The sequence below is a fragment of the Oncorhynchus clarkii genome, chromosome 11 (genome assembly GCF_045791955.1).
Source record: "Oncorhynchus clarkii lewisi isolate Uvic-CL-2024 chromosome 11, UVic_Ocla_1.0, whole genome shotgun sequence".
Lineage (NCBI taxonomy): Eukaryota > Metazoa > Chordata > Actinopteri > Salmoniformes > Salmonidae > Oncorhynchus > Oncorhynchus clarkii.
This window is the reverse complement of record NC_092157.1, coordinates 34,225,805-34,253,278: the sequence shown is the minus strand read 5'-3', so window position 1 is coordinate 34,253,278 and position 27,474 is coordinate 34,225,805. Positions and strand designations below refer to the sequence as shown.

The following is a 27,474-nucleotide window of genomic DNA, read 5'->3' as shown; positions in this document are numbered from 1 at the left end:
CTCTATCATAACATCTGGTTGGTAGCCTAGGGTGATCTAGTGGTCTAAGACGCAGCGTCCAGGACACATGCCAACCAACTTCCCTTTACCACAAATTCACTTTCAGCACTGTCATCCACTCTCTCTTTTTGATCAATAAATTGTGAAAATACCTTAAACATACTGTATATGACAAAAGAAGATGTGATTGGCTCATATGTCACACCTACCTAGGTGCTGTGAAATCTGACATGCATCTGCAATGTAATCAGCATGGAACACAGCCATTGAAACAACTGGGCGTTTGGATATGAATGGACCCCCTACCTGGAGCTCAGACTGCTGCACCTGGGTGGCGGCAGTGGCCACCTGTTCCTCCAGGAAGGCCAGCTCTCTGTCTGAGGTGCTACTGCTGATGTCCCGGGCCACCTCCTCCAGGTCCCCCAGTGCCCCCTCCAGGCCGTACACCGCCCCCGCAGCCAGGTACACCTGCAGGGACAAGTCACATGTTACAGGAGAACTCAAAGGGCACAGGTTCTGAGCATAACAATGTTGGGATCCCACAGGGCTCTATCCTAGGGCCTGTCTTGTTGAGCCTCTACATTAAATAATACAGGTTGTAGTCACTATATGGTCATGCTAAGATGGACAAAAGTGGCTCACATAGTGACTTCAGATGGGCAAGTACACATAGGTTATCTATTCTCTTGATCTAGGGTTACGGTTGAGGTTAGGGTAAGGATTAAGTTATGGGTTTAGAAAGCGCTGCACTTTGGTCCTTTCTAGCATGGCTAGATAGTGACAACCACCAACATTCAGATGTATGTACAGTTGAAGTCGGAAGTTTACATACACTTAGGTTGGATTAAAACTTGTTTTTCAACCACTCCACAAATTTCTTGTTAACAAACTATAGTTTTGGCAAGTCGGTTAGGACATCTACTTTGTGCATGACACAAGTAATTTTCCAACAATTGTTTACAGACAGATTATTTAAATTATAATTCCCTGTATAACAATTCTAGTGGGTCAGAAGTTAACATACACTAAATTGACTCTGCCTTGAAACAGCTTGGAAAATTCCCAAAAATTACGTCTTGGCTTTGGAAGCTTCTGATAGGATAATTGACATCATTTGAGTCAATTGGAGGTGTACCTATAGATGTATTTCAAGGCCTACCTTCAAACTCAGTGAGTCTTTGCTTGCAAATGGGTCTTTCAAATGGACAATGACTCCAAGCATACTTCCAAAGTTGTGGCAAAATGGCTTAAGGACAACAAAGTCAAGGTATTGGAGTGGCCATCACAAAGCCCTGACTTCAATCCTATAGAAAATGTGTGGGCAGTTCGGAAAAAGCGTGTGTGAGCAAGGAGGCCTACAAACCTGACTCAGTTACACCAGCTCTGTCAGGAGGAATGGGACAAAATTCACTCAACGTATTGTGGGAAGCTTGTGGAAGGCTACCCGAAATGTTTGACCCAAGTTAAACAATTTAAAGGCAATGCTGCCAAATACTAATTGAGTGTACGTAAACTTCTGGCCCACTGGGAATGTGATGAAATAAATAAAAGCTGAAATAAATCATTCTCTCTTCTATTGTTCTGACATTTCACATTCTTAAAATAAAGTGGTGATCCTAAATGACCCAAGACAGGGAATTTTTACAAGGATTAAATGTCAGGAATTGTGAAAAACTGAGTTTAAATGTATTTGGCTAAGGTGTATGTAAACTTCCGACTTCAACTGTAGGCTGTGGTTCTTACGTTTTCCTCCATCTTTGTGAGTTTCTGGTCCAGCTCCCTGGTCTCTAAGCTGCTGGAGAAGGATTCAGACGCGCTCATGCACTCTGAGGGGGTGACGCTATCGCCCCCCGCCTCACCAATCAGCTCCTCGGTAGCGTTGAGCACCTTCAGGACTTCTGTGGTGATACTGCACAGAGATGCTGCCGAGTACTTCTGTTCAACACACACACACCACATACAAAACAGACATACAACACACACAGAGATACGAGTCATAGGCAAAGATGACTACCATCAGTGAGTAAAAAACATATATGAAACAGTGAAGCGGGTCCAAGTGAGATGTTTACAGTATGGTCCTCAATGACAATGACAGACGAAGTCAGTCAATGACACACACACACAGCTTTTACACCTCAACACACACCCAGACACGCATCATGACTCACGCTCGACCTGCACGAAGCGATCAGGTGGGAGGAAAAACAGTGTGTGGAAGAAGAGTCTGAAATTTTGGGTGGAAGAGGAGGAGAGCTGTTGACCTTCTCTATTAGTAGATTCCGCTATATAATAGGTTTAAGTTATAGAGGTCACGCAAGGGTGACAGTGGACCTAACATGAGGCAAATGAAAGGGCAGTCTCGGCTTGAACCTAAACGACATAACAAACCACACTCCAACTGTACAGTACAAACAAGAACAGTACATCTGAAAAGGAGAGAGGGAAGATGGAGAAGGAGGGAGATGGATGTAATTCAATATTGAGTTAATCATTGGCTTGAAGCTTTGATCTGTGGGACTAATGAGTGCATTGATCCACCCGCTTTCTCTCTCTCTAAGACGCGTTAGCCCGGCTAGCGACGTGCACAGGCTTTGAAAGGAAAGGCACAGTGTGGGTGTTAGGGGGTGTTCGTGGGTGGCACTTGAGCCGGAGATGAGACGAGAGACGGCTCCTTTTGAGCACTCGGCGGTGACTTAGAGAGCAAATAGTTACGGTGCTGACCGAGTAGGTCGACGGAGAATGGGAGCCGGAGTCTTGGCCATCACCCCCATTACAAAGAGACATCATTACCAACGTGGCTCCCAACACACGGCTCCATTTCCTACGGTGACATTTGTGTTGAGGAAGCACTTTAGACAGTGCATCCACACCCGCATTACCTGAGATACCATGCAGTGTGTGCTTGTGCACTTGCTTATAAGCTGCTTGCTTATCAGCGAGTGACATTTCCTCCACAAATTGGGCCCATACCTGGTACGGACAAACACACGTGACCGTGCTCCTGCAGGCGTCTCAGCCGATCGTGCCACCTCAAGAGCAAGTTAATGAAGTGACGCAAGTTGGAAACTCACAGCTGAGGAGTAAGTTTCACACATCCCTGTGTGTTCCACTGGGGCTTTATGAACACGCCGCAGATCTATACTTTTGACACTTAGTCGACATCTCAAACAAGTGGAGAGTTGTGCAGATATACTTGTGCAGATATACTTCAGTGTCCTTGTTATTCCAAAAGAGGAAAGGTGACAGCAACTTACACAAATGGCCGCAAAGGCAAAGTTTTTAAATTCATTGTGCTCTTATTCATACAAAATGAATACGTCAGTTTAAAAAAAAAATATATATTAATATATATATATATATATATATATATATAAACAAGAGCACCATGATTTTAAAACGTTCCCGTTGCGGTCATTTGTGGAAGACTTTACGGACATGACTTTACCCAGATTAGCACCCCTTCCAGAGAAGCCTTTTAGTAGTGTGTGGGATACCACGGTAAATCCATCCATATTTATCTCTTGACATACCGTACCTCAAATGGAGAGCTGTGGTGTCCAGTAGTGGTAAAAGTACTCAATTGTCATACTTCAGTAAAAGTAAAGATGCCTTAATAGAAAATGGCTCAAGTAAAAGTGAAAGTCACCCAGTAAAATACTACTAAAATACTAATACTACATTTCTAAAAGTATCTGGTTTTAAATATACTTAAGTACAGTGGTGGAAAAAGTACTAAATTGTCATACATGAGTAAAAATAATAAATTAAAGTAAATGCTATACATCCAATTCCTTATATTAAACAAACTAGACGGAACGATTTTGTTGTTTTTGTACATTTACAGACAGACACGGGCACACTCCAAGACTCAGACATCATTTACAGACGCAGCATTTGTGTTCAGTGAGTGCCAGATCAGAGGCAGTAGGGATGACAACACGTTATAGTGATAGGTGCGTGAATTGGACCATATTGCTGTCCTGCCTGAGCCTTCGAAATGTAATGAGTACATTTTGGATGTCAGGTAAAAATGCATGGAGTAAAATGTCAATATTTTTTTTACAAATGTAGTGGAGTAAAAGTAAAAGCTGTCAAAAATATCAGAGGTAAAGTACAGATACCCCCACCCCCCCAAAAAATACTTATTAGTACTTTAAAGTATTTATACTTATGTACTTTACACCACTGGTGGTTTCACACCTTTTATGTAACTGCCATTCATACCCCCAGCCTCTGCCCTTTACAAATGTCGAAAATGTATTGAAGGAAGAAGAATAAAAGAGAAAAGCACTAGAAGGGAAACGCGTATATTACCTAATGCAATCGGCTTCGTAGGCCTAAATTGAATCCAGCACCATACGCTTTTCACTCGGTTATTTCACTCCCTCTTTCACTCCCCATCCACCCTTAGTTGCTTTGAATAACATTGAGAAGTGTCCAGAAGTCCCTAAAATAGGCCACATCTAGATAAGAACAAATCGGCGTCACAAATGGTACCCTGTACCCTACATTTAGCGCACTACATAAGGAATAGGGTGCTATTTTGGGACACAAACAACTGAAGTAGAGCAGAGAGAGCGAGCGAGAGAGAAAGAGAGAGAGAGTGACTAATACCATTAGTCCCTGACAAAACAACCATGTCTCACTTGATGATGTCTTACTTGTGACAGTGTGTGTGAGAGGATTGTAAAAGGAGGAATCATCAGATACGTGCACGTGTGCATGGCTGAGTGTGTGTTAGTGTGTGCGGTCTACATCCATCACATTAATTTGATAGTTTTGGTGTTGTATCAGGTGAATGTTAAGTTTGGGACTGTTAGTCTTGACTCATGTTGCATAAGAAGGTCTATGCATGTACAGTATGTGTGTGATGTCCTGACCGGGGCCTGTGTTATAGAGACAGTAGATCTCACCTGCTGTAAGAGAGATGAGAGCAATTGTAGCCTCTGCTGTAGTTCCAGACAATTCTGCCCCTCCTGACAGACAAGACAGACACGCATGGACGGACGGACGGACGGAGAGACAGACAGGAGAAAGGGAGAAGGAGAGAGGTGGGACATGGATGGCACAGCAAAATATAGATGAGAAGAGTTGAGAAGAGGTAGGCGAGGAGGGAGAAAGAGGTTAGGGATGAGAAGAAGGTACAGACAGAAGAAAGGCAGGGGAAGTAAAGGAGTGAATGAGAGAAATGAGACGTAGGAGTACGATACAGAGACAGTCTAAGATCAGATTGAAAGATAACTAAGGGTAGCCCCCTGCCGTGTTTAGGTGAGGACAAACAGGACAATGATGGTAGGCTAAAGCCATAGAGCCATAGATGTACTAAAGAGCTCATCTCCTATCTTTACCCATGGTAAAACAGGCTTTGGGCCAAGTATCCCTATCCTGGTATACATATCTCTAGATTTGGCCCTCTATCCAACTCTATGGTTAAAGTGAAATATGAAACAATGCGTTCCTGTTCCGCCTCTCTCTGCTCACCTGTCCGTCACACAGCACCCCCTCCTGGACAGATGGGGTAATAGCAAGCGAGGTGGGCGTGGATCCGGTCTTTTCATTTTGGTCTTCCACTTGTTCCCCCTTTTTCTCAGTCTTTCTGTCCACCTCTTTTCCCTGTGGTCTCTTACTGAGCCTGTTCTTCTCCACTATCTTCTCCTCTCTGTCATCTACTTTCTCTTCCAAACTCTTTCCTCCTCTCCCCAACCTCCTCTCCTTCACTCTCTCCTCCTCTCTTAATGTCGGCCTTTCCGTTAGTCTCTCTCTCTTTTTCAGTTCCGGCCCTTTCACTGACTCGATTGTCTCTCTCTTCGCCCTATCCTGACTTTTAGTCCTCGGTCTGTCTCTCGGTCTCTCACTCTGTCTCTGCCGATCACCTTCTCTCTCATTCTGCCTCAGCTTCTCTTTCGGGCTGTCACTTTCTCGGTCTCTCCCTCCAGGACTTTTGATTGGCTCGTCCTCAGATGAGCTCACTACTTCTTTGCTACTGGCTCGTCCAACCAGCTGGCTCAGTTTGGAGCGGAGCTCCTGCTCCAGTGTGTCTCCGGAGCCGGGCCCAGTGCTGCTGGTGGACAGGGGGTCAGGAGTCATGGGGTTACGGGGGCTAGGGGCCGCAGAGTTAGGGGCCACAGTGTCCTGGTCTTCGGGCTCGGGGGTCATGGCCTCGGGCACCACATCAGGGGCGGCCATCTCCTCACTCATGCCCCTCTTCAACAGGCCGTTCAGCAGGATACTGTTCTCCTAAGAATGGAGAAAGAAAGAGAGTGACAGAGACAGAGCGAGAGGGCAGAAGAGAGAGCGAGAGCAAGAGCAAGAAAGAGAGTAATAGGGAGAGAGACCTTAAAGCGTATTTTCTGTCTTTATGAAAAAACATGGCCCTATTCTGCCACACAGTGTTGTGGTAATGTTTCTCAATAGTCTTACGAGGGTTGACCAATAACTTTACACATTTATAACAAGAATGTGGTGGAGTAAAGATGATTGTAAATCTAAAATCTCTGCAGCTGATTCTACTACCGTAAATGAGAAATGTGAACAAGATTGGTGTAGCTGCAACACGCCCCATATCTTCACATTTGAGTAATTTTGAGTAATTTAGCACAGGGTTTTCCTGGGCACGTTTTTGTTTTTTTGGTCGTAGCACTACACAGCTGATTCAAATAACCAACTTTGATTATTTGAATCAGCTGTGTAGCGCTAGGGCAAAAAACGTGGACCTTAGTGGGGGCCCCAGGACCGAGTTTGGGAAAGCCTGATTTATCAGACACTGTCAGCGTGTTCACCTAAGGTAAGACAACCACATATCACAGTCATTGCAAGTTAAACCGCCCTCAAGGCTTTGTTAGTGTCGTCCTCCCACCTGTACAGATTGTGCGTAGAGGGGCTGTGTGTGGGCCTGGTTCCCCGCCGCTTCCCTCTTGCTCTTCCTGCGTCTCCGCGACCTCCTGACCTGGTCGCTCTGCATGCTGTCCTCTGCCTCACTACTATCCCCAGTCACCTTGGGGTTAAAGTTCACATCCAGCGCCTCCGGGTGGAGCGGGTACGAGGGGAAGTTCTGGTGTTGATGATGATGATGATGGTGGTACTGAGCCTGCTGGGGATGAAGATGCGAGTCTGAGTTAGGGCCTTTTCTTCCCATTACGTTATGGAAGGGAATGCGGGGGCGGGCGGAGGGTACCGACGAGGACTCTGAGTCAGAGTTGACGGTCTCCGTGTTGGTGTACTGGCCCGAGGACGGCGAGGTGACCGGGAGGTGGACCGGGGTGTACGTCCACTCCGGGTCGTGTTGGGAGTCCGTGTAGTACGTCTCGTCTGATAGTTTCTGCCGGAACTGGCGGAGCGCGGCCCCCCAGCCCCTCTCGTCGTTCTCCTGATCGGAATCAGAGCCCATCTCGTCGTAGGCCGAGACCACGCCAGACTCTTTCTCCAGGACGCTGAACACCAGCGACTTTCTCTTGGCCAGTAGGCTGGGACGGGAGTGCTGAGAGCTCTGCAGCGCAATCCAGTTCCCGTCAGGGCTCTGCAGCACCGAGGACGCACCTGAACATACAAGCACAGGCAAACATAGAAAAACTTCACGTGTGTGACAAAACACAGCATTCTTCCTGTGAGCTTAACGGTATGGAACTGTCCTGTTTGCATGTAACATACTGTAGTTGACTGTACAAATAAGAGACGAGAAATGAGTGCCATGCCTTTGTGTGTAACAGTATGGACATGTCTCTGGGTTGAGTGTAGAGTGTCTGACTATCAGGAGGACTGCCATGGACGTGCCTTTGTCTCTAATGTATGTGTGTGTGTGTGTGTGTGTGTGAGACAGTATGAAGGAGGCCGGGTTTCAGTGTGCGTCTTACTGGAGTTGTCCAGGCGGTCCACACTCTTCCAGCTGGGCAGTGAGGAGGCCCTGGCCGTCTCCTTCTTCAGAGAGGCGTAGTCCTGTACCCCACCCCCCGCCCCCATTAGTGCCTCAGTCACCTTCTCTGGGGAGTCATCACTGGTCAGGGAGAATGCCGACCGCGACCTCTGTACACACGCGCACAAACACGCAAAATACAAAACACATGTTAAATGACATGCTACGCACTTTAAAAACTACGAGTGCTGACAAGGTGACACAGAACGCCGGGTCTACCAGCCAAGGACAGCTTGACATGGAACTGGCACAGCAGCAGAATTTTCCTCAGGGCAGCAATTTTCCCACGCTTCCGTTCCAGAAACAAACAAACATTTGAGGATTAGGTCGAAAAGATTTGCTTGTTTGGGTGGCTATGTGCGGTTATTGACTGATCCAGCTGAACGTGAACTGGTTTGTTTGGTTAGAATCTCAGAAGGTATTCAAAGGAAATGGCAACTCAAGTTTGTGTTCCTCCGGGAGCCTGTCAGTAAGACTGACTTTCAGCGTGCGTCCCAACCAAATGGCACCCTATTTGACATAGTGCACTACTTTTGACCCAGAGCCCTTCCATCTGGGACGACGCACCAGTCACATGGATGTGATTCCTATAAAGAGTCAGCAGGGGGCATCAGAGAACTACAATAAGGACAAGAACAGTGGAAGAGGGACTCATCCCTGTTCACACACACACACTCCCCTTCGGAGCTCATTCATAGCGTGTGTGTGTGTGTGTGTGTGTGTGTGTGTGTGTGTGTGTGTGTGTGTGTGTGTGTGTGCGTGCGCATGACCGTATGTGTGCGCCTGTGTGTTTGTATGCGCACACTTTTGTATGTGTGTGTGTGTGTGTGTGTGTACAGAGAGCGTTGATAAAGGGAGCCCGTCCCTCTGTGGACCAGGGAGTTGAGGAGAATCCCTGTGTATTCAGCAGCGCTTTGATCATGTGTGAATGCAACAGACTGGGAACGTGGCTTTGATTCCACACTGCTGCGCCTGCCTTACACCCACGGGACGATGACAAATCTCAGCAAGCTCCCCTCTGACTACCCCTTTGAAATTCTGCCAGGCGTGTGTGTGTGTAGAGGTTTCCCAGTAAGTTACTGTACAGCTCACAGGTACAAACCGGTGACAACCCTCAGTGGAAAAGCAATCATGCGAAAATCTGCCAATATAATGGAAACACTTAAGTAAATGAGGGATGCAAAGTATATTAAAAGCATGTGCTTCCACACAGGTGTGGTTCCTGAGTTAATTAAGCAATTAATATCCCATCATTCTTAGGGTCATGCCCCCATAGGATGGCAATGCCCCCATCCACAGGGCACAAGTGGTCACTGAATGGCTTGATGAGCATGAAAACGATGTAAACCATGTCTCCATCACCAGATCTCAACACAATCGAGCACGATTGAACTTATGATGGAATTTCTCATGGAAGAATGGTGTCACATCCCTCCAAAAGAGTTCCAGACACTTGTAGAATCTATGCCAAGGTGCATTGAAGCTGTTCTGGCTCCTGGTGGCGCAACAGCACTTTATGTTGGCCTTTCATTTATGTTGGCAGCCAGCCCTCAACCCCGTCTGTCCTCATATCTCATCACTAGGGACAGGAGTTTTTCCTGCCCATGTGACTTGACCAGGCCCCAGCTACAGACTATATTTAGGGCCCAGCTTTTCCTGGGTCAGGTCACATGGTCAGGAAAAAGTGTAGTATAGTATATTATAGTGGAGCTTACTGTATTGTAGTATAGTATAGTGGAGCTTACTGTATTGTAGTGTAGTATAGTATATTATAGTGGAGCTTACTGTATTGTAGTATAGTATAGTGGAGCTTACTGTATTGTAGTGTAGTATAGTATATTATAGTGGAGCTTACTGTATTGTAGTGCAGTATAGTATATTATAGTGGTGCTTACTGTATTGTAGTATAGTATATTATATTGGAGCTTACTGTATTGTAGTATAGTATATTATAGTGGAGCTTACTGTATTGTAGTATAGTATATTATAGTGGAGCTTACTGTATTGTAGTGTAGTATAGTATATTATAGTGGTGCTTACTGTATTGTAGTATAGTATATTATAGTGGAGCTTACTGTATTGTAGTGTAGTATAGTATATTATAGTGGTGCTTACTGTATTGTAGTATAGTATATTATATTGGAGCTTACTGTATTGTAGTATAGTATATTATAGTGGAGCTTACTGTATTGTAGTGTAGTATATTATAGTGGAGCTTACTGTATTGTAGTATAGTATATTATAGTGGAGCTTACTGTATTGTAGTGTAATATAGTATATTATAGTGGTGCTTACTGTATTGTAGTATAGTATATTATAGTGGAGCTTACTGTATTGTAGTATAGTATATTATAGTGGAGCTTACTGTATTGTAGTATAGTATATTATAGTGGAGCTTACTGTATTGTAGTGTAATATAGTATATTATAGTGGTGCTTACTGTATTGTAGTATAGTATATTATATTGGAGCTTACTGTATTGTAGTGCAGTATATTATAGTGGAGCTTAATGTATTGTAGTGTAATATAGTATATTATAGTGGAGCTTACTGTATTGTAGTGCAGTATATTATAGTGGAGCTTAATGTATTGTAGTGTAGTGTAGTATATTATAGTGGAGCTTACTGTATTGTAGTGTAGTGTAGTATATTATAGTGGAGCTTACTGTATTGTAGTGTAGTGTAGTATATTATAGTGGAGCTTAATGTATTGTATTGTAGTGCAGTATATTATAGTGGAGCTTAATGTATTGTAGTGTAATATAGTATATTATAGTGGAGCTTACTGTATTGTAGTGCAGTATATTATAGTGGAGCTTAATGTATTGTAGTGTAATATAGTATATTATAGTGGAGCTTACTGTATTGTAGTGTAGTATATTATATTGGAGCTTAATGTATTGTAGTGTAATATAGTATATTATAGTGGAGCTTAATGTATTGTATTGTAGTATATTATAGTGGAGCTTACTGTATTGTAGTGTAATATAGTATATTATAGTGGAGCTTAATGTATTGTATTGTAGTGTAATATAGTATATTATAGTGGAGCTTAATGTATTGTAGTGTAGTATATTATAGTGGAGCTTACTGTATTGTATTGTAGTGCAGTATATTATAGTGGAGCTTAATGTATTGTAGTGTAGTATAGTATATTATAGTGGAGCTTACTGTATTGTATTGTAATATAGTATATTATAGTGGAGCTTAATGTATTGTAGTGTAGTATATTATAGTGGAGCTTAATGTATTGTAGTGTAATATAGTATATTATAGTGGAGCTTAATGTATTGTAGTGTAGTATATTATAGTGGAGCTTACTGTATTGTAGTGTAATATAGTATATTATAGTGGTGCTTACTGTATTGTAGTATAGTATATTATAGTGGAGCTTAATGTATTGTAGTGCAGTATATTATAGTGGAGCTTAATGTATTGTAGTGTAATATAGTATATTATAGTGGAGCTTACTGTATTGTAGTGTAATATAGTATATTATAGTGGAGCTTAATGTATTGTATTGTAATATAGTATATTATAGTGGAGCTTAATGTATTGTAGTGTAATATAGTATATTATAGTGGAGCTTACTGTATTGTAGTGTAGTATATTATAGTGGAGCTTACTGTATTGTTGTATAGTATATTATAGTGGAGCTTACTGTATTGTAGTGTAGTGTAGTATATTATAGTGGAGCTTAATGTATTGTAGTGCAGTATATTATAGTGGAGCTTAATGTATTGTAGTGTAATATAGTATATTATAGTGGAGCTTAATGTATTGTAGTGTAGTATATTATATTATAGTGGAGCTTAATGTATTGTAGTGTAATATAGTATATTATAGTGGAGCTTAATGTATTGTAGTGCAGTATATTATAGTGGAGCTTACTGTATTGTAGTGTAATATAGTATATTATAGTGGAGCTTAATGTATTGTATTGTAATATAGTATATTATAGTGGAGCTTAATGTATTGTAGTGTAATATAGTATATTATAGTGGAGCTTACTGTATTGTAGTGTAGTATATTATAGTGGAGCTTACTGTATTGTAGTATAGTATATTATAGTGGAGCTTACTGTATTGTAGTGTAGTATATTATAGTGGTGCTTACTGTATTGTAGTGTAATATAGTATATTATAGTGGTGCTTACTGTATTGTAGTATAGTATATTATATTGGAGCTTACTGTATTGTAGTGCAGTATATTATAGTGGAGCTTAATGTATTGTAGTGTAATATAGTATATTATAGTGGAGCTTAATGTATTGTAGTGTAATATAGTATATTATAGTGGAGCTTACTGTATTGTAGTGCAGTATATTATAGTGGAGCTTAATGTATTGTATTGTAGTGCAGTATATTATAGTGGAGCTTACTGTATTGTAGTGTAGTATATTATAGTGGAGCTTACTGTATTGTAGTGCAGTATATTATAGTGGAGCTTACTGTATTGTAGTATAGTATATTATAGTGGAGCTTATTGTATTGTAGTATAGTATATTATAGTGGAGCTTACTGTATTGTAGTGTAATATATTATATTGGAGCTTAATGTATTGTATTGTAGTGTAGTATATTATAGTGGAGCTTACTGTATTGTAGTGTAGTGTAGTATATTATAGTGGAGCTTACTGTATTGTATTGTAGTGCAGTATATTATAGTGGAGCTTAATGTATTGTATTGTAGTGCAGTATATTATAGTGGAGCTTACTGTATTGTAGTATAGTATATTATAGTGGAGCTTAATGTATTGTAGTGCAGTATATTATAGTGGAGCTTAATGTATTGTAGTGTAATATAGTATATTATAGTGGAGCTTAATGTATTGTAGTGTAATATAGTATATTATAGTGGAGCTTAATGTATTGTAGTGCAGTATATTATAGTGGAGCTTACTGTATTGTAGTGTAATATAGTATATTATAGTGGAGCTTAATGTATTGTATTGTAATATAGTATATTATAGTGGAGCTTAATGTATTGTAGTGTAATATAGTATATTATAGTGGAGCTTACTGTATTGTAGTGTAGTATATTATAGTGGAGCTTACTGTATTGTAGTATAGTATATTATAGTGGAGCTTACTGTATTGTAGTGTAGTATATTATAGTGGTGCTTACTGTATTGTAGTGTAATATAGTATATTATAGTGGTGCTTACTGTATTGTAGTATAGTATATTATATTGGAGCTTACTGTATTGTAGTGCAGTATATTATAGTGGAGCTTAATGTATTGTAGTGTAATATAGTATATTATAGTGGAGCTTAATGTATTGTAGTGTAATATAGTATATTATAGTGGAGCTTACTGTATTGTAGTGCAGTATATTATAGTGGAGCTTAATGTATTGTATTGTAGTGCAGTATATTATAGTGGAGCTTACTGTATTGTAGTGTAGTATATTATAGTGGAGCTTACTGTATTGTAGTGCAGTATATTATAGTGGAGCTTACTGTATTGTAGTATAGTATATTATAGTGGAGCTTATTGTATTGTAGTGTAGTATATTATATTGGAGCTTAATGTATTGTATTGTAGTGTAGTATATTATAGTGGAGCTTACTGTATTGTAGTGTAGTGTAGTATATTATAGTGGAGCTTACTGTATTGTATTGTAGTGCAGTATATTATAGTGGAGCTTAATGTATTGTATTGTAGTGCAGTATATTATAGTGGAGCTTACTGTATTGTAGTATAGTATATTATAGTGGAGCTTACTGTATTGTATTGTAGTGCAGTATATTATAGTGGAGCTTACTGTATTGTAGTATAGTATATTATAGTGGAGCTTACTGTATTGTATTGTAGTGCAGTATATTATAGTGGAGCTTACTGTATTGTAGTATAGTATATTATAGTGGAGCTTACTGTATTGTAGTGCAGTATATTATAGTGGAGCTTAATGTATTGTAGTGTAATATAGTATATTATAGTGGAGCTTACTGTATTGTAGTGTAGTGTAGTATATTATAGTGGAGCTTACTGTATTGTAGTGCAGTATATTATAGTGGAGCTTAATGTATTGTATTGTAGTGCAGTATATTATAGTGGAGCTTACTGTATTGTAGTATAGTATATTATAGTGGAGCTTACTGTATTGTAGTGCAGTATATTATAGTGGAGCTTAATGTATTGTAGTGTAATATAGTATATTATAGTGGAGCTTACTGTATTGTAGTGCAGTATATTATAGTGGAGCTTACTGTATTGTAGTATAGTATATTATAGTGGAGCTTACTGTATTGTAGTGCAGTATATTATAGTGGAGCTTAATGTATTGTAGTGTAGTATAGTATATTATAGTGGAGCTTAATGTATTGTAGTGTAATATAGTATATTATATTGGAGCTTACTGTATTGTAGTGCAGTATATTATAGTGGAGCTTAATGTATTGTAGTGTAATATAGTATATTATAGTGGAGCTTACTGTATTGTAGTATAGTATATTATAGTGGAGCTTAATGTATTGTAGTGTAATATAGTATATTATAGTGGAGCTTACTGTATTGTAGTGTAGTATATTATAGTGGAGCTTACTGTATTGTAGTATAGTATATTATAGTGGAGCTTAATGTATTGTAGTGTAATATAGTATATTATAGTGGAGCTTAATGTATTGTAGTGTAATATAGTATATTATAGTGGAGCTTACTGTATTGTAGTGTAGTATATTATAGTGGAGCTTAATGTATTGTAGTGTAGTGTAGTATATTATAGTGGAGCTTACTGTATTGTAGTGTAGTATATTATATTGGAGCTTACTGTATTGTAGTGTAGTATATTATATTATAGTGGAGCTTAATGTATTGTAGTGTAATATAGTATATTATAGTGGAGCTTACTGTATTGTAGTGTAGTATATTATAGTGGAGCTTACTGTATTGTAGTATAGTATATTATAGTGGAGCTTAATGTATTGTAGTGTAATATAGTATATTATAGTGGAGCTTACTGTATTGTAGTGTAGTATATTATAGTGGAGCTTAATGTATTGTAGTGTAATATAGTATATTATAGTGGAGCTTACTGTATTGTAGTATAGTATATTATAGTGGAGCTTACTGTATTGTAGTGTAGTATATTATAGTGGAGCTTAATGTATTGTAGTGTAATATATTATATTATAGTGGAGCTTACTGTATTGTAGTGTAGTATATTATAGTGGAGCTTAATGTATTGTAGTGTAGTGTAGTATATTATAGTGGAGCTTACTGTATTGTAGTGTAGTATATTATATTGGAGCTTACTGTATTGTAGTGTAGTATATTATATTATAGTGGTGCTTACTGTATTGTAGTATATTATAGTGGAGCTTAATGTATTGTAGTGTAGTATATTATAGTGGAGCTTACTGTATTGTAGTGTAATATAGTATATTATAGTGGTGCTTACTGTATTGTAGTGCAGTATATTATAGTGGAGCTTACTGTATTGTAGTGTAGTATATTATATTGGAGCTTACTGTATTGTAGTGTAGTATATTATATTATAGTGGAGCTTAATGTATTGTAGTGTAATATAGTATATTATAGTGGAGCTTACTGTATTGTAGTGTAGTATATTATAGTGGAGCTTACTGTATTGTAGTGTAGTATATTATAGTGGAGCTTAATGTATTGTAGTGTAATATAGTATAGTATAGTGGAGCTTAATGTATTGTAATATAGTATATTATAGTGGTGCTTACTGTATTGTAGTGTAATATAGTATATTATAGTGGAGCTTAATGTATTGTAGTGTAATATAGTATATTATAGTGGAGCTTACTGTATTGTAGTGTAGTATATTATAGTGGAGCTTACTGTATTGTAGTGTAGTATATTATAGTGGTGCTTACTGTATTGTAGTGTAATATAGTATATTATAGTGGAGCTTACTGTATTGTATTGTAATATAGTATATTATAGTGGAGCTTAATGTATTGTAGTGTAGTATATTATAGTGGAGCTTAATGTATTGTAGTGTAATATAGTATATTATAGTGGAGCTTAATGTATTGTAGTGTAGTATATTATAGTGGAGCTTACTGTATTGTAGTGTAATATAGTATATTATAGTGGTGCTTACTGTATTGTAGTATAGTATATTATAGTGGAGCTTAATGTATTGTAGTGCAGTATATTATAGTGGAGCTTAATGTATTGTAGTGTAATATAGTATATTATAGTGGAGCTTAATGTATTGTAGTGCAGTATATTATAGTGGAGCTTACTGTATTGTAGTGTAATATAGTATATTATAGTGGAGCTTAATGTATTGTATTGTAATATAGTATATTATAGTGGAGCTTAATGTATTGTAGTGTAATATAGTATATTATAGTGGAGCTTACTGTATTGTAGTGTAGTATATTATAGTGGAGCTTACTGTATTGTAGTATAGTATATTATAGTGGAGCTTACTGTATTGTAGTGTAGTGTAGTATATTATAGTGGAGCTTAATGTATTGTAGTGCAGTATATTATAGTGGAGCTTAATGTATTGTAGTGTAATATAGTATATTATAGTGGAGCTTAATGTATTGTAGTGTAGTATATTATATTATAGTGGAGCTTAATGTATTGTAGTGTAATATAGTATATTATAGTGGAGCTTAATGTATTGTATTGTAATATAGTATATTATAGTGGAGCTTAATGTATTGTAGTGTAATATAGTATATTATAGTGGAGCTTACTGTATTGTAGTGTAGTATATTATAGTGGAGCTTACTGTATTGTAGTATAGTATATTATAGTGGAGCTTACTGTATTGTAGTGTAGTATATTATAGTGGTGCTTACTGTATTGTAGTGTAATATAGTATATTATAGTGGTGCTTACTGTATTGTAGTATAGTATATTATATTGGAGCTTACTGTATTGTAGTGCAGTATATTATAGTGGAGCTTAATGTATTGTAGTGTAATATAGTATATTATAGTGGAGCTTAATGTATTGTAGTGTAATATAGTATATTATAGTGGAGCTTACTGTATTGTAGTGCAGTATATTATAGTGGAGCTTAATGTATTGTATTGTAGTGCAGTATATTATAGTGGAGCTTACTGTATTGTAGTGTAGTATATTATAGTGGAGCTTACTGTATTGTAGTGCAGTATATTATAGTGGAGCTTACTGTATTGTAGTATAGTATATTATAGTGGAGCTTATTGTATTGTAGTATAGTATATTATAGTGGAGCTTACTGTATTGTAGTGTAATATATTATATTGGAGCTTAATGTATTGTATTGTAGTGTAGTATATTATAGTGGAGCTTACTGTATTGTAGTGTAGTGTAGTATATTATAGTGGAGCTTACTGTATTGTATTGTAGTGCAGTATATTATAGTGGAGCTTAATGTATTGTATTGTAGTGCAGTATATTATAGTGGAGCTTACTGTATTGTAGTATAGTATATTATAGTGGAGCTTAATGTATTGTAGTGCAGTATATTATAGTGGAGCTTAATGTATTGTAGTGTAATATAGTATATTATAGTGGAGCTTAATGTATTGTAGTGTAATATAGTATATTATAGTGGAGCTTAATGTATTGTAGTGCAGTATATTATAGTGGAGCTTACTGTATTGTAGTGTAATATAGTATATTATAGTGGAGCTTAATGTATTGTATTGTAATATAGTATATTATAGTGGAGCTTAATGTATTGTAGTGTAATATAGTATATTATAGTGGAGCTTACTGTATTGTAGTGTAGTATATTATAGTGGAGCTTACTGTATTGTAGTATAGTATATTATAGTGGAGCTTACTGTATTGTAGTGTAGTATATTATAGTGGTGCTTACTGTATTGTAGTGTAATATAGTATATTATAGTGGTGCTTACTGTATTGTAGTATAGTATATTATATTGGAGCTTACTGTATTGTAGTGCAGTATATTATAGTGGAGCTTAATGTATTGTAGTGTAATATAGTATATTATAGTGGAGCTTAATGTATTGTAGTGTAATATAGTATATTATAGTGGAGCTTACTGTATTGTAGTGCAGTATATTATAGTGGAGCTTAATGTATTGTATTGTAGTGCAGTATATTATAGTGGAGCTTACTGTATTGTAGTGTAGTATATTATAGTGGAGCTTACTGTATTGTAGTGCAGTATATTATAGTGGAGCTTACTGTATTGTAGTATAGTATATTATAGTGGAGCTTATTGTATTGTAGTGTAGTATATTATATTGGAGCTTAATGTATTGTATTGTAGTGTAGTATATTATAGTGGAGCTTACTGTATTGTAGTGTAGTGTAGTATATTATAGTGGAGCTTACTGTATTGTATTGTAGTGCAGTATATTATAGTGGAGCTTAATGTATTGTATTGTAGTGCAGTATATTATAGTGGAGCTTACTGTATTGTAGTATAGTATATTATAGTGGAGCTTACTGTATTGTATTGTAGTGCAGTATATTATAGTGGAGCTTACTGTATTGTAGTATAGTATATTATAGTGGAGCTTACTGTATTGTATTGTAGTGCAGTATATTATAGTGGAGCTTACTGTATTGTAGTATAGTATATTATAGTGGAGCTTACTGTATTGTAGTGCAGTATATTATAGTGGAGCTTAATGTATTGTAGTGTAATATAGTATATTATAGTGGAGCTTACTGTATTGTAGTGTAGTGTAGTATATTATAGTGGAGCTTACTGTATTGTAGTGCAGTATATTATAGTGGAGCTTAATGTATTGTATTGTAGTGCAGTATATTATAGTGGAGCTTACTGTATTGTAGTATAGTATATTATAGTGGAGCTTACTGTATTGTAGTGCAGTATATTATAGTGGAGCTTAATGTATTGTAGTGTAATATAGTATATTATAGTGGAGCTTACTGTATTGTAGTGCAGTATATTATAGTGGAGCTTACTGTATTGTAGTGTAATATAGTATATTATAGTGGAGCTTAATGTATTGTAGTGTAGTATATTATATTGGAGCTTACTGTATTGTAGTGTAGTATAGTATATTATAGTGGAGCTTAATGTATTGTAGTGTAATATAGTATATTATATTGGAGCTTACTGTATTGTAGTGCAGTATATTATAGTGGAGCTTAATGTATTGTAGTGTAATATAGTATATTATAGTGGAGCTTACTGTATTGTAGTATAGTATATTATAGTGGAGCTTAATGTATTGTAGTGTAATATAGTATATTATAGTGGAGCTTACTGTATTGTAGTGTAGTATATTATAGTGGAGCTTACTGTATTGTAGTATAGTATATTATAGTGGAGCTTAATGTATTGTAGTGTAATATAGTATATTATAGTGGAGCTTAATGTATTGTAGTGTAATATAGTATATTATAGTGGAGCTTACTGTATTGTAGTGTAGTATATTATAGTGGAGCTTAATGTATTGTAGTGTAGTGTAGTATATTATAGTGGAGCTTACTGTATTGTAGTGTAGTATATTATATTGGAGCTTACTGTATTGTAGTGTAGTATATTATATTATAGTGGAGCTTAATGTATTGTAGTGTAATATAGTATATTATAGTGGAGCTTACTGTATTGTAGTGTAGTATATTATAGTGGAGCTTACTGTATTGTAGTATAGTATATTATAGTGGAGCTTAATGTATTGTAGTGTAATATAGTATATTATAGTGGAGCTTACTGTATTGTAGTGTAGTATATTATAGTGGAGCTTAATGTATTGTAGTGTAATATAGTATATTATAGTGGAGCTTACTGTATTGTAGTATAGTATATTATAGTGGAGCTTACTGTATTGTAGTGTAGTATATTATAGTGGAGCTTAATGTATTGTAGTGTAATATAGTATATTATAGTGGAGCTTACTGTATTGTAGTGTAGTATATTATAGTGGAGCTTAATGTATTGTAGTGTAGTGTAGTATATTATAGTGGAGCTTACTGTATTGTAGTGTAGTATATTATATTGGAGCTTACTGTATTGTAGTGTAGTATATTATATTATAGTGGTGCTTACTGTATTGTAGTATATTATAGTGGAGCTTAATGTATTGTAGTGTAGTATATTATAGTGGAGCTTACTGTATTGTAGTGTAATATAGTATATTATAGTGGTGCTTACTGTATTGTAGTGCAGTATATTATAGTGGAGCTTACTGTATTGTAGTGTAGTATATTATATTGGAGCTTACTGTATTGTAGTGTAGTATATTATATTATAGTGGAGCTTAATGTATTGTAGTGTAATATAGTATATTATAGTGGAGCTTACTGTATTGTAGTGTAGTATATTATAGTGGAGCTTACTGTATTGTAGTGTAGTATATTATAGTGGAGCTTAATGTATTGTAGTGTAATATAGTATAGTATAGTGGAGCTTAATGTATTGTAATATAGTATATTATAGTGGTGCTTACTGTATTGTAGTGTAATATAGTATATTATAGTGGAGCTTAATGTATTGTAGTGTAATATAGTATATTATAGTGGAGCTTACTGTATTGTAGTGTAGTATATTATAGTGGAGCTTACTGTATTGTAGTGTAGTATATTATAGTGGTGCTTACTGTATTGTAGTGTAGTATATTATAGTGGAGCTTAATGTATTGTAATATAGTATATTATAGTGGAGCTTATTGTATTGTAGTGTAATATAGTATAGTATAGTGGAGCTTAATGTATTGTAGTGTAATGTAGTATATTATAGTGGAGCTTACTGTATTGTAGTATAGTATATTATAGTGGAGCTTACTGTATTGTAGTGTAGTATATTATAGTGGAGCTTAATGTATTGTAGTATAGTATATTATAGTGGAGCTTAATGTATTGTAGTGTAATATAGTATATTATAGTGGAGCTTACTGTATTGTAGTGTAGTGCAGTATATTATAGTGGAGCTTAATGTATTGTAGTGTAACATAGTATATTATAGTGGAGCTTACTGCAGTGTAACGTATAGTGGAGCTTTTTGTGGAGTTTTATAGCCTAGTGTAGTGAAGTGCATTTTGCTGCAGTGTAGTGTAATGTAGCGTAATATAGTGTAGTGTATTGCAGTGAAGTGTAGGGTAGTATAGTGTAGGGTAGCGTAGTGTACTGTAGAATACTGTAGTGCAGTGCGTTGAGGTTCAGTATAGTACAGTGTAACATAGCTTAGTTTAATGTAGTGTAGTAAAGTTTATTGTAATGTAGTGCAGTGTAGTGTAACGTATTGTAATATAGTGCAGGGTAGCGTAGTGTAATGTAAAGAAGCAAAGTGTAGCGTAATGTGGTGCACGGTAGCGTAGGGTAGCGTTACGGAATGTAGCGTAGCATAGCCTAGTGTAGTGAGGGCTTCCACCCAGACTGACCCAGAGGGAGTAGGAGCTCTTGAGGTGGGCCTGGTTGGCCTGGGCCAGGGTGCTGTGAGGGTGCTGGCTGGGGGAGGACAGCTCACTGCCCTGAGGCTGGCCCTGGCTCGCTCTCTGGGGCCACACAAAGTCATACTCTGTCTGCATCTCAGAATGCTTCCTCCTCTGGATGATCTGGGAGAGAGAAGGAGAGGGGGGAGAGAGAAGGAGAGGGGAGAGAGAGAAGGAGAGGGGAGAGAGAGAAGGAGAGGGGAGAGAGAGAAGGAGAGGGGAGAGAGAGAAGGAGAGGGGAGAGAGAGAAGGAGAGGGGAGAGAGAGAAGGAGAGGGGAGAGAGAGAAGGAGAGGGGGGAGAGAGAAGGAGAGGGGGGAGAGAGAAGGAGAGGGGGGAGAGAGAAGGAGAGGGGGAGAGAGAGGAGAGAGAGGAGAGGGGGGAGAGAGAGAGGAGAGGGGGGAGAGAGAGAGGAGAGGGGGGAGAGAGAGAAGAGGGGAGAGAGAGAAGAGCGGAGAGAGAGAAGAGGGGAGAGAGAGAAGAGGGGGGAGAGAGAAGGAGAGGGGAGGAGAGAGAGAGAGAAGGGAGGAGAGAGAGAAGGAGATGGGGGAGAGAGAATGAGAGAGAGAGATACAGAATGAAAGAGGGCAATGCTAAGGTGATGTCACTAAAAACTTCACACCAAACATAAAAGGTACTTTTTGTACGATGGTTGTGGCCAGTTCCTCTATAAGCTCTTCTTTGTGGTCCCGTAGGTAGCGAGCCTCATTCTGCTTCTCCTGCAACACAGACGTCAAAGCCCAGTCAGAACTACCGTAAAACAAGCTTTTCTACAAGCACTAAAACCAAACCCTCATCCAAATAGCTCCAAACCAAAAGAGACAGAAAGACAGACATGGAGAGAGAAAGAGAAAGAGAGAAAGAGAGAGGGATGGATGGATGGGTAGAGAAAGAAGGGAGGAAGAGAAGGAGTGTTGCCTCACCAAGCTGTCACTGAATTCCTCTGCGTTGGCGATGGCTTCCTCTATGGCCTCCTCAGCAACGCGCAGGGCAACCGTGAGGGTCTCTGCCATGCTGTGTCCTGCCAACACACGCACCAACACGTTTACTTACAGCGCTCTCAGGAGTGGTCATTACCTAAATGGCAGATTTAATTAGAGATACAGTATACTAGACAAACAAAACATTACCGCTGCAGAGAGAATGCAATTACTGCTGTCAGTGTGTGCGCGTGTCTCTCGCACTCTCTCTCTGTGTGTGTATGTGTATATATATATATATATATATATATATATATATATATATATATACACACACACACACACACACACATGTGAGCGCATATGTGTTTGGGAGTCTGCTTTAGAGGGGCAGATAAGCACATTGTGGTCATTTGCTGTGGTGACTCATGTCAGGGCTGGGGTGTAGTGTGGCTGTGGTGACTCGTGTCAGGGCTGTGGTGGAGTGTTGCTGTGGTGACTCGTGTCAGGGCTGTGGTGGAGTGTTGCTGTGGTGACTCGTGTCAGGGCTGTGGTGGAGTGTTGCTGTGGTGACTCGTGTCAGGGCTGTGGTGGAGTGTTGCTGTGGTGACTCGTATCAGGGCTGTGGTGGAGTGTTGCTGTGGTGACTCGTGTCAGGGCTGTGGTGGAGTGTGGCTGTGGTGACTCGTGTCAGGGCTGTGGTGGAGTGCGGCTGTGGTGACACGTGTCAGGGCTGTGGTGGAGTGCTGCTGTGGTGACTCATGTCAGGGCTGTGGTGGAGTGCTGCTGTGGTGACTCGTGTCAGGGCTGTGGTTGGAGTGCTGCTGTGGTGACTCATGTCAGGGCTGTAGTGGAGTGCTGCTGTGGTGACTCATGTCAGGGCTTTGGTGGAGTGCTGCTGTGATTACTGTGATTCACAAACACAAGTGGCCGACTGGGAGGGTCACAGACCTCTGGAACAAGAAGACCACGCAGCAGTGTGTGTGTGTGTGTGTGTGTGTGTGTGTGTGTGTGTGTGTGTGTGGTGTGTTGCTGTGGCTATATGCAATAAGCTAGTATGATGAAACAGATATAGCTAGTATGACCATTAATCATTGGTTGGGTTCTATATGAGGTTGTGTACCTTCACTCTGCCTGTAGAAGGTTGAGTCACTGCCACAGACGCTGCCATCATTGTCATTGCTTCCGTCGTGAACACTGCTTTCTACAGGGGAGAAAGAGGCAGAGGTTAGAGGTCAGAGGTTAGCTACGGACTCTGCTGGGAGGAACCTCGGCTCACACTGAGAGCCTCACCTCAGCCTCATCAGCAGAGGAGAGCAATGATATGAAACAGGAGGAAACAGTAGAGCAGAGAACCTACGACACTGCTCCAGCTCATTTCAACACATCCCTTCTTTCAGCCGTGTGTAGTGTACGTAGTGTATGCGTGTGTGTGTGTATGAACCGTGGGTGTGTCTGCGTAGTGTCGTCTCTTCATAAACCACACACCATTTGCATAGGGCCATTTGTTGGCAGATATGTATCCCATAGGGCCATCTGTTTTCTCCAGGAGGTCTTTCATCGACTTGTTAGTTCCTCTCACGGGAACAATCGACTTCCTTCAATTAGCAGCTAAGATCCACAGCTCTGGGACGAACTCCGGTGGTACAGCTGAAATGATCACCCTGCCACAGCCTGTGCCTCTGAAGTACTGGGCTGAACTGTGTGCGTGTGTGTGTGTTTGTGTGTGTGTATATAGAGGCTGAGGCTGTGACGACTACAGCGGTGACACGAAACACTCGGAACCTAGCAGTGGGAGTCGCGGCAAGCCACTAGGACTCCTCTGAGTGTCTGTGTGCAGTGAGGCTGAAACTGCAGTGACATTTGGGACAAGGCGAGCAGACAGAGTTGCTTGTGTTGGTCTGTCCGTCTGTAGTGGGACTCTGCTTGGTCAGGCATAGGACAGGTTGACTTGTGTTTGAACCGTTTTAGTCCTCTCCGGCTGAAGAGGGAGTCATCAGCCTTTCAGTTCTTCTTTGATCCGAAAAGAACTCCCACCAATGTCTTCTTCATCCACATCACGGTCCTGTGTCCTCCCGGCCTTCCTCTTCCTCCCCTGTTCCTCCTCCTCTTTCTGTCATCGTTCGACCATCCCGCCACTCCTCTCTGGAGTATGTTTGGCCATCTGATGGCTTGTTTTTTCCCCTCTGATAATAAGTGAGATTCGTGGCCCCAACAACTCCACCATGGTGTATGGTTTAAGTCAGCTTCCTGAATGCGTCTCAAACGCTTCAGGTCAGCTTCATTAAATGCCACTCCAAAGGCCTCGCTCTCCTCTGCTCTGTTTTAGATACAGCATGTGTGTGTGTGTGTGTGTGTGTGTGTGTGTGTGTGTGCCTGTTCATTGTGACTTAAAGGAGAGATACAGCCAACAACAACATGCAGTATATTACCCAGCATTAATAAAGTCTGAAATCATGGACGCAGTAGGACAGGGAGATACACTGGCACCGCTGACGATAACCGCGTCCTAATGAAGGAAATGCAGCAACAACAACGGCCTGTAAACAAACAGGATCACAAGATGGAGGCCGCGTGGTATTTTGTTTACTGACGCTTTTCTGTTTCTTTCTTTCTCTCACTTCCCCTGTCTTTTTGTCTACATCTCTCTCGCCCTCATACACACGGCCACACTCTTTTTCCCCCCTCTCTATTTCCTTGTCACACACACGCACTTTCTGAGGATGCTGAGGATGTGAGAACTAGATGTATGGCAAAGTGAGTGATTCCCTGGGTAACAAGTGTCATTGTTGCAGGTGACCCCTGTCTGTCATCTTTCACAGCAATGTCCACCGCCTGACGCTTCACCGTCCAGGCAGACAGTCTGACAGACAGACCGAACACGTGAAACCCGCAGATTTAACCATGACACAACACCCCGCCACGCACTGTCATGACCCTCTCCTGAATCGTTTCGACCCTCCACGCCGAACAGAGCCCCTCCCCACCTGCACTGGGCGTGTCCTCCTCAAACCAGGTAGCTTACGTCATCTCATGTCAGTTTATTACCGAGAGATGGAGAGAGATCTATCTTTACTGTTCCTGTTTCATTTCTTCTCATTGACCACGGTCTCACCTTTTCCCTACAGGGAGGGGAGTCACTCGATATCACCATGACTACCCTGCCGACGGCAGCACCGGGCTGTGTGTGTGTGTGAGAGAGAGAGACACTCCTGTCGGTAAAGCTCCACTTAAAGGTAAAGTTCCTCCAGCAGCAGTCCAGACAGCTAGCTTTCAATTATATTAGAGCATCTGCCATCGTACGCTTTCCCAGCACACCGACACACACACACACACACACAGGCACACACACAGGCACACACACAGGCACACACAGGCACACACAGGCACACCCACAACAGGCAGCTTTCAGCAATGACTTGGCCTTCATTTACACCATGGCAGCTCACACACCAACAGTAAGAGAAAGAGAGAGAAAGACAGACGAAGAGAGAGCGAGCGAGAGAGAGAGGGCGGGGAGATTGAGAGAGCCAGAGAGAGGAAGTGAGAGAGAGAACAAGCGAGAGAGGAAGAGAGAGAGAGAACAAGCGAGAGAGGGATAGAAAGAGAGAGAGAGTTTGTGAATGAAAAATGCACAGACTGGGAGTAAACCTGACTGTTCCATCTGCTGCATGTTGTAGTGAAACATACTGACCACCAGGGGCACTGCAGAACAGGTGCCATTAGGGATTGAGATGAGAAGGGCATGGTGGATTTCTGTTCTGTTCTCCACCTACCAATTGTGTTCTGACACTGACAACGCCTCTACAATAATTAGTTGGGTGGCACTGTGTGTGTGTGTGTGTGTGTGTGTGTGTGTGTGTGTGTGTGTGTGTGTGTGTGTGTGTGTGTGTGAGAGAGAGAGAGAAAGAGAAGAAGTGTGTGCGTGTATGTTGGTTTTTGTGTGTCCTTAAACGTTTTCAAATGTCTGACAGATAGTTAGTGACAGGTTAATATATCTTTGACACCAGAGTCACTCAAGGTCACATCATGACATCACCTCAAGCTTCTGTGGGACCGTAGCACTACACTATGCCATCCTGTAAACAACAAGCACACACATACACAAACCCGCGAGTGCATACGCACAAGTACGGGGACACAGACGCACAGACCACACCCACAAAAACACAAATGTGCATATGTACATAAACCCCCACACACACACAAACCATTCACAAACATGCACAATCCGTTCACAAAAAAACACACACAACTACTCAAGTCCTGACAGACATATCGCAGATACACTCCTGGTGCCGCATGTCACCGATGTGACAGCGTTTGGCATTGCGTGTTTCGCCACAGACACACACACACACACATTTCAGGACAGGGCTGTGTGTGAGTCACTAATGTTCTAAAACCAGAGACAGCAGCAGGAAGCAGGAGAGAGACAACAAGGTCAACAGTCACTGATTCACTGGGTTGGCTAGAGCTATACGTATAGTACCTATTAGAGGTCGACCGATTAATCAGGGCCGATTAATTAATTATGATCGATTTCAAGTTTTCATAACAATCGGAAATCTGTATTTCTGGACAACGATTTTTTTTAATTTTTTATCTTTATTTAACTAGGCAAGTCAGTTAAGAACACATTCTTATTTTCAATGACTGCCTAAGAGCGGTGGGTGGGTTGACTGTCGTGTTCAGGGGCAGAACAACAGGTTTTTACCTTGTCAGCTCGGGTGATTCAATCTTGCAACCTTACAGTTAACTAGTCCAACGCTCGAACCACCTGCCTCTCGTTGCACTCCACGAGGAGCCTGCCTGTTATGCGAATGCAGTAAGCCAAGGTAAGTTGCTAGCTAGCATTAAACTTATCTTATAAAAAAAACAATTAATCATAATCACTAGTTAAACTAGTAATATCGTCAACCATGTGTAGTTATCTAGCGTGTCCTGCGTTGCATATAATCGATGCGGTGCGTATTCGCGAAAAAGGCCTGTTCTTACGCCAATGGGTATCTAACCATAAACATCAATACCTTTCTTAAAATCAATACACAGAAGTATATATTTTTAAACCTGCATATTTAGCTAAAATAAATCCAGGTTAGAAGGCAATATTAACCAGGTGAAATTGTGTCACTTTTCTTGCGTTCATTGCACGCAGAGTCAGTGTACATGCAACAGTTTGGGCCGCCTAATTTGCCAGAATTTTCCGTAATTATGACATAACATTGAAGGTTGTGCAATGTAACAGGAATATTTAGACTTATGGATGCCACCCGTTAGATAAAAT

General features: G+C 39.8%; 1 protein-coding gene across 1 annotated transcript in view; it reads right to left on the bottom strand.

Moving 5' to 3' along the window:
- The window catches only part of LOC139420455 (rab effector MyRIP-like), an 87,368-nt gene that overhangs the window by 8,924 nt on the left and 50,970 nt on the right, over nucleotides 1–27,474 (bottom strand). The window contains exons 3-11 of the mRNA XM_071170619.1: nucleotides 23,311–23,391; nucleotides 22,191–22,288; nucleotides 21,906–21,986; nucleotides 21,218–21,391; nucleotides 7,854–8,022; nucleotides 6,860–7,539; nucleotides 5,485–6,240; nucleotides 1,744–1,935; nucleotides 307–468 (exon numbers count right to left, since the gene is read on the bottom strand). Of these exons, the coding sequence (XP_071026720.1) occupies nucleotides 307–468; nucleotides 1,744–1,935; nucleotides 5,485–6,240; nucleotides 6,860–7,539; nucleotides 7,854–8,022; nucleotides 21,218–21,391; nucleotides 21,906–21,986; nucleotides 22,191–22,288; nucleotides 23,311–23,391 (2,393 nt within the window). The remainder of the gene's footprint in view (nucleotides 1–306; nucleotides 469–1,743; nucleotides 1,936–5,484; nucleotides 6,241–6,859; nucleotides 7,540–7,853; nucleotides 8,023–21,217; nucleotides 21,392–21,905; nucleotides 21,987–22,190; nucleotides 22,289–23,310; nucleotides 23,392–27,474) is intronic.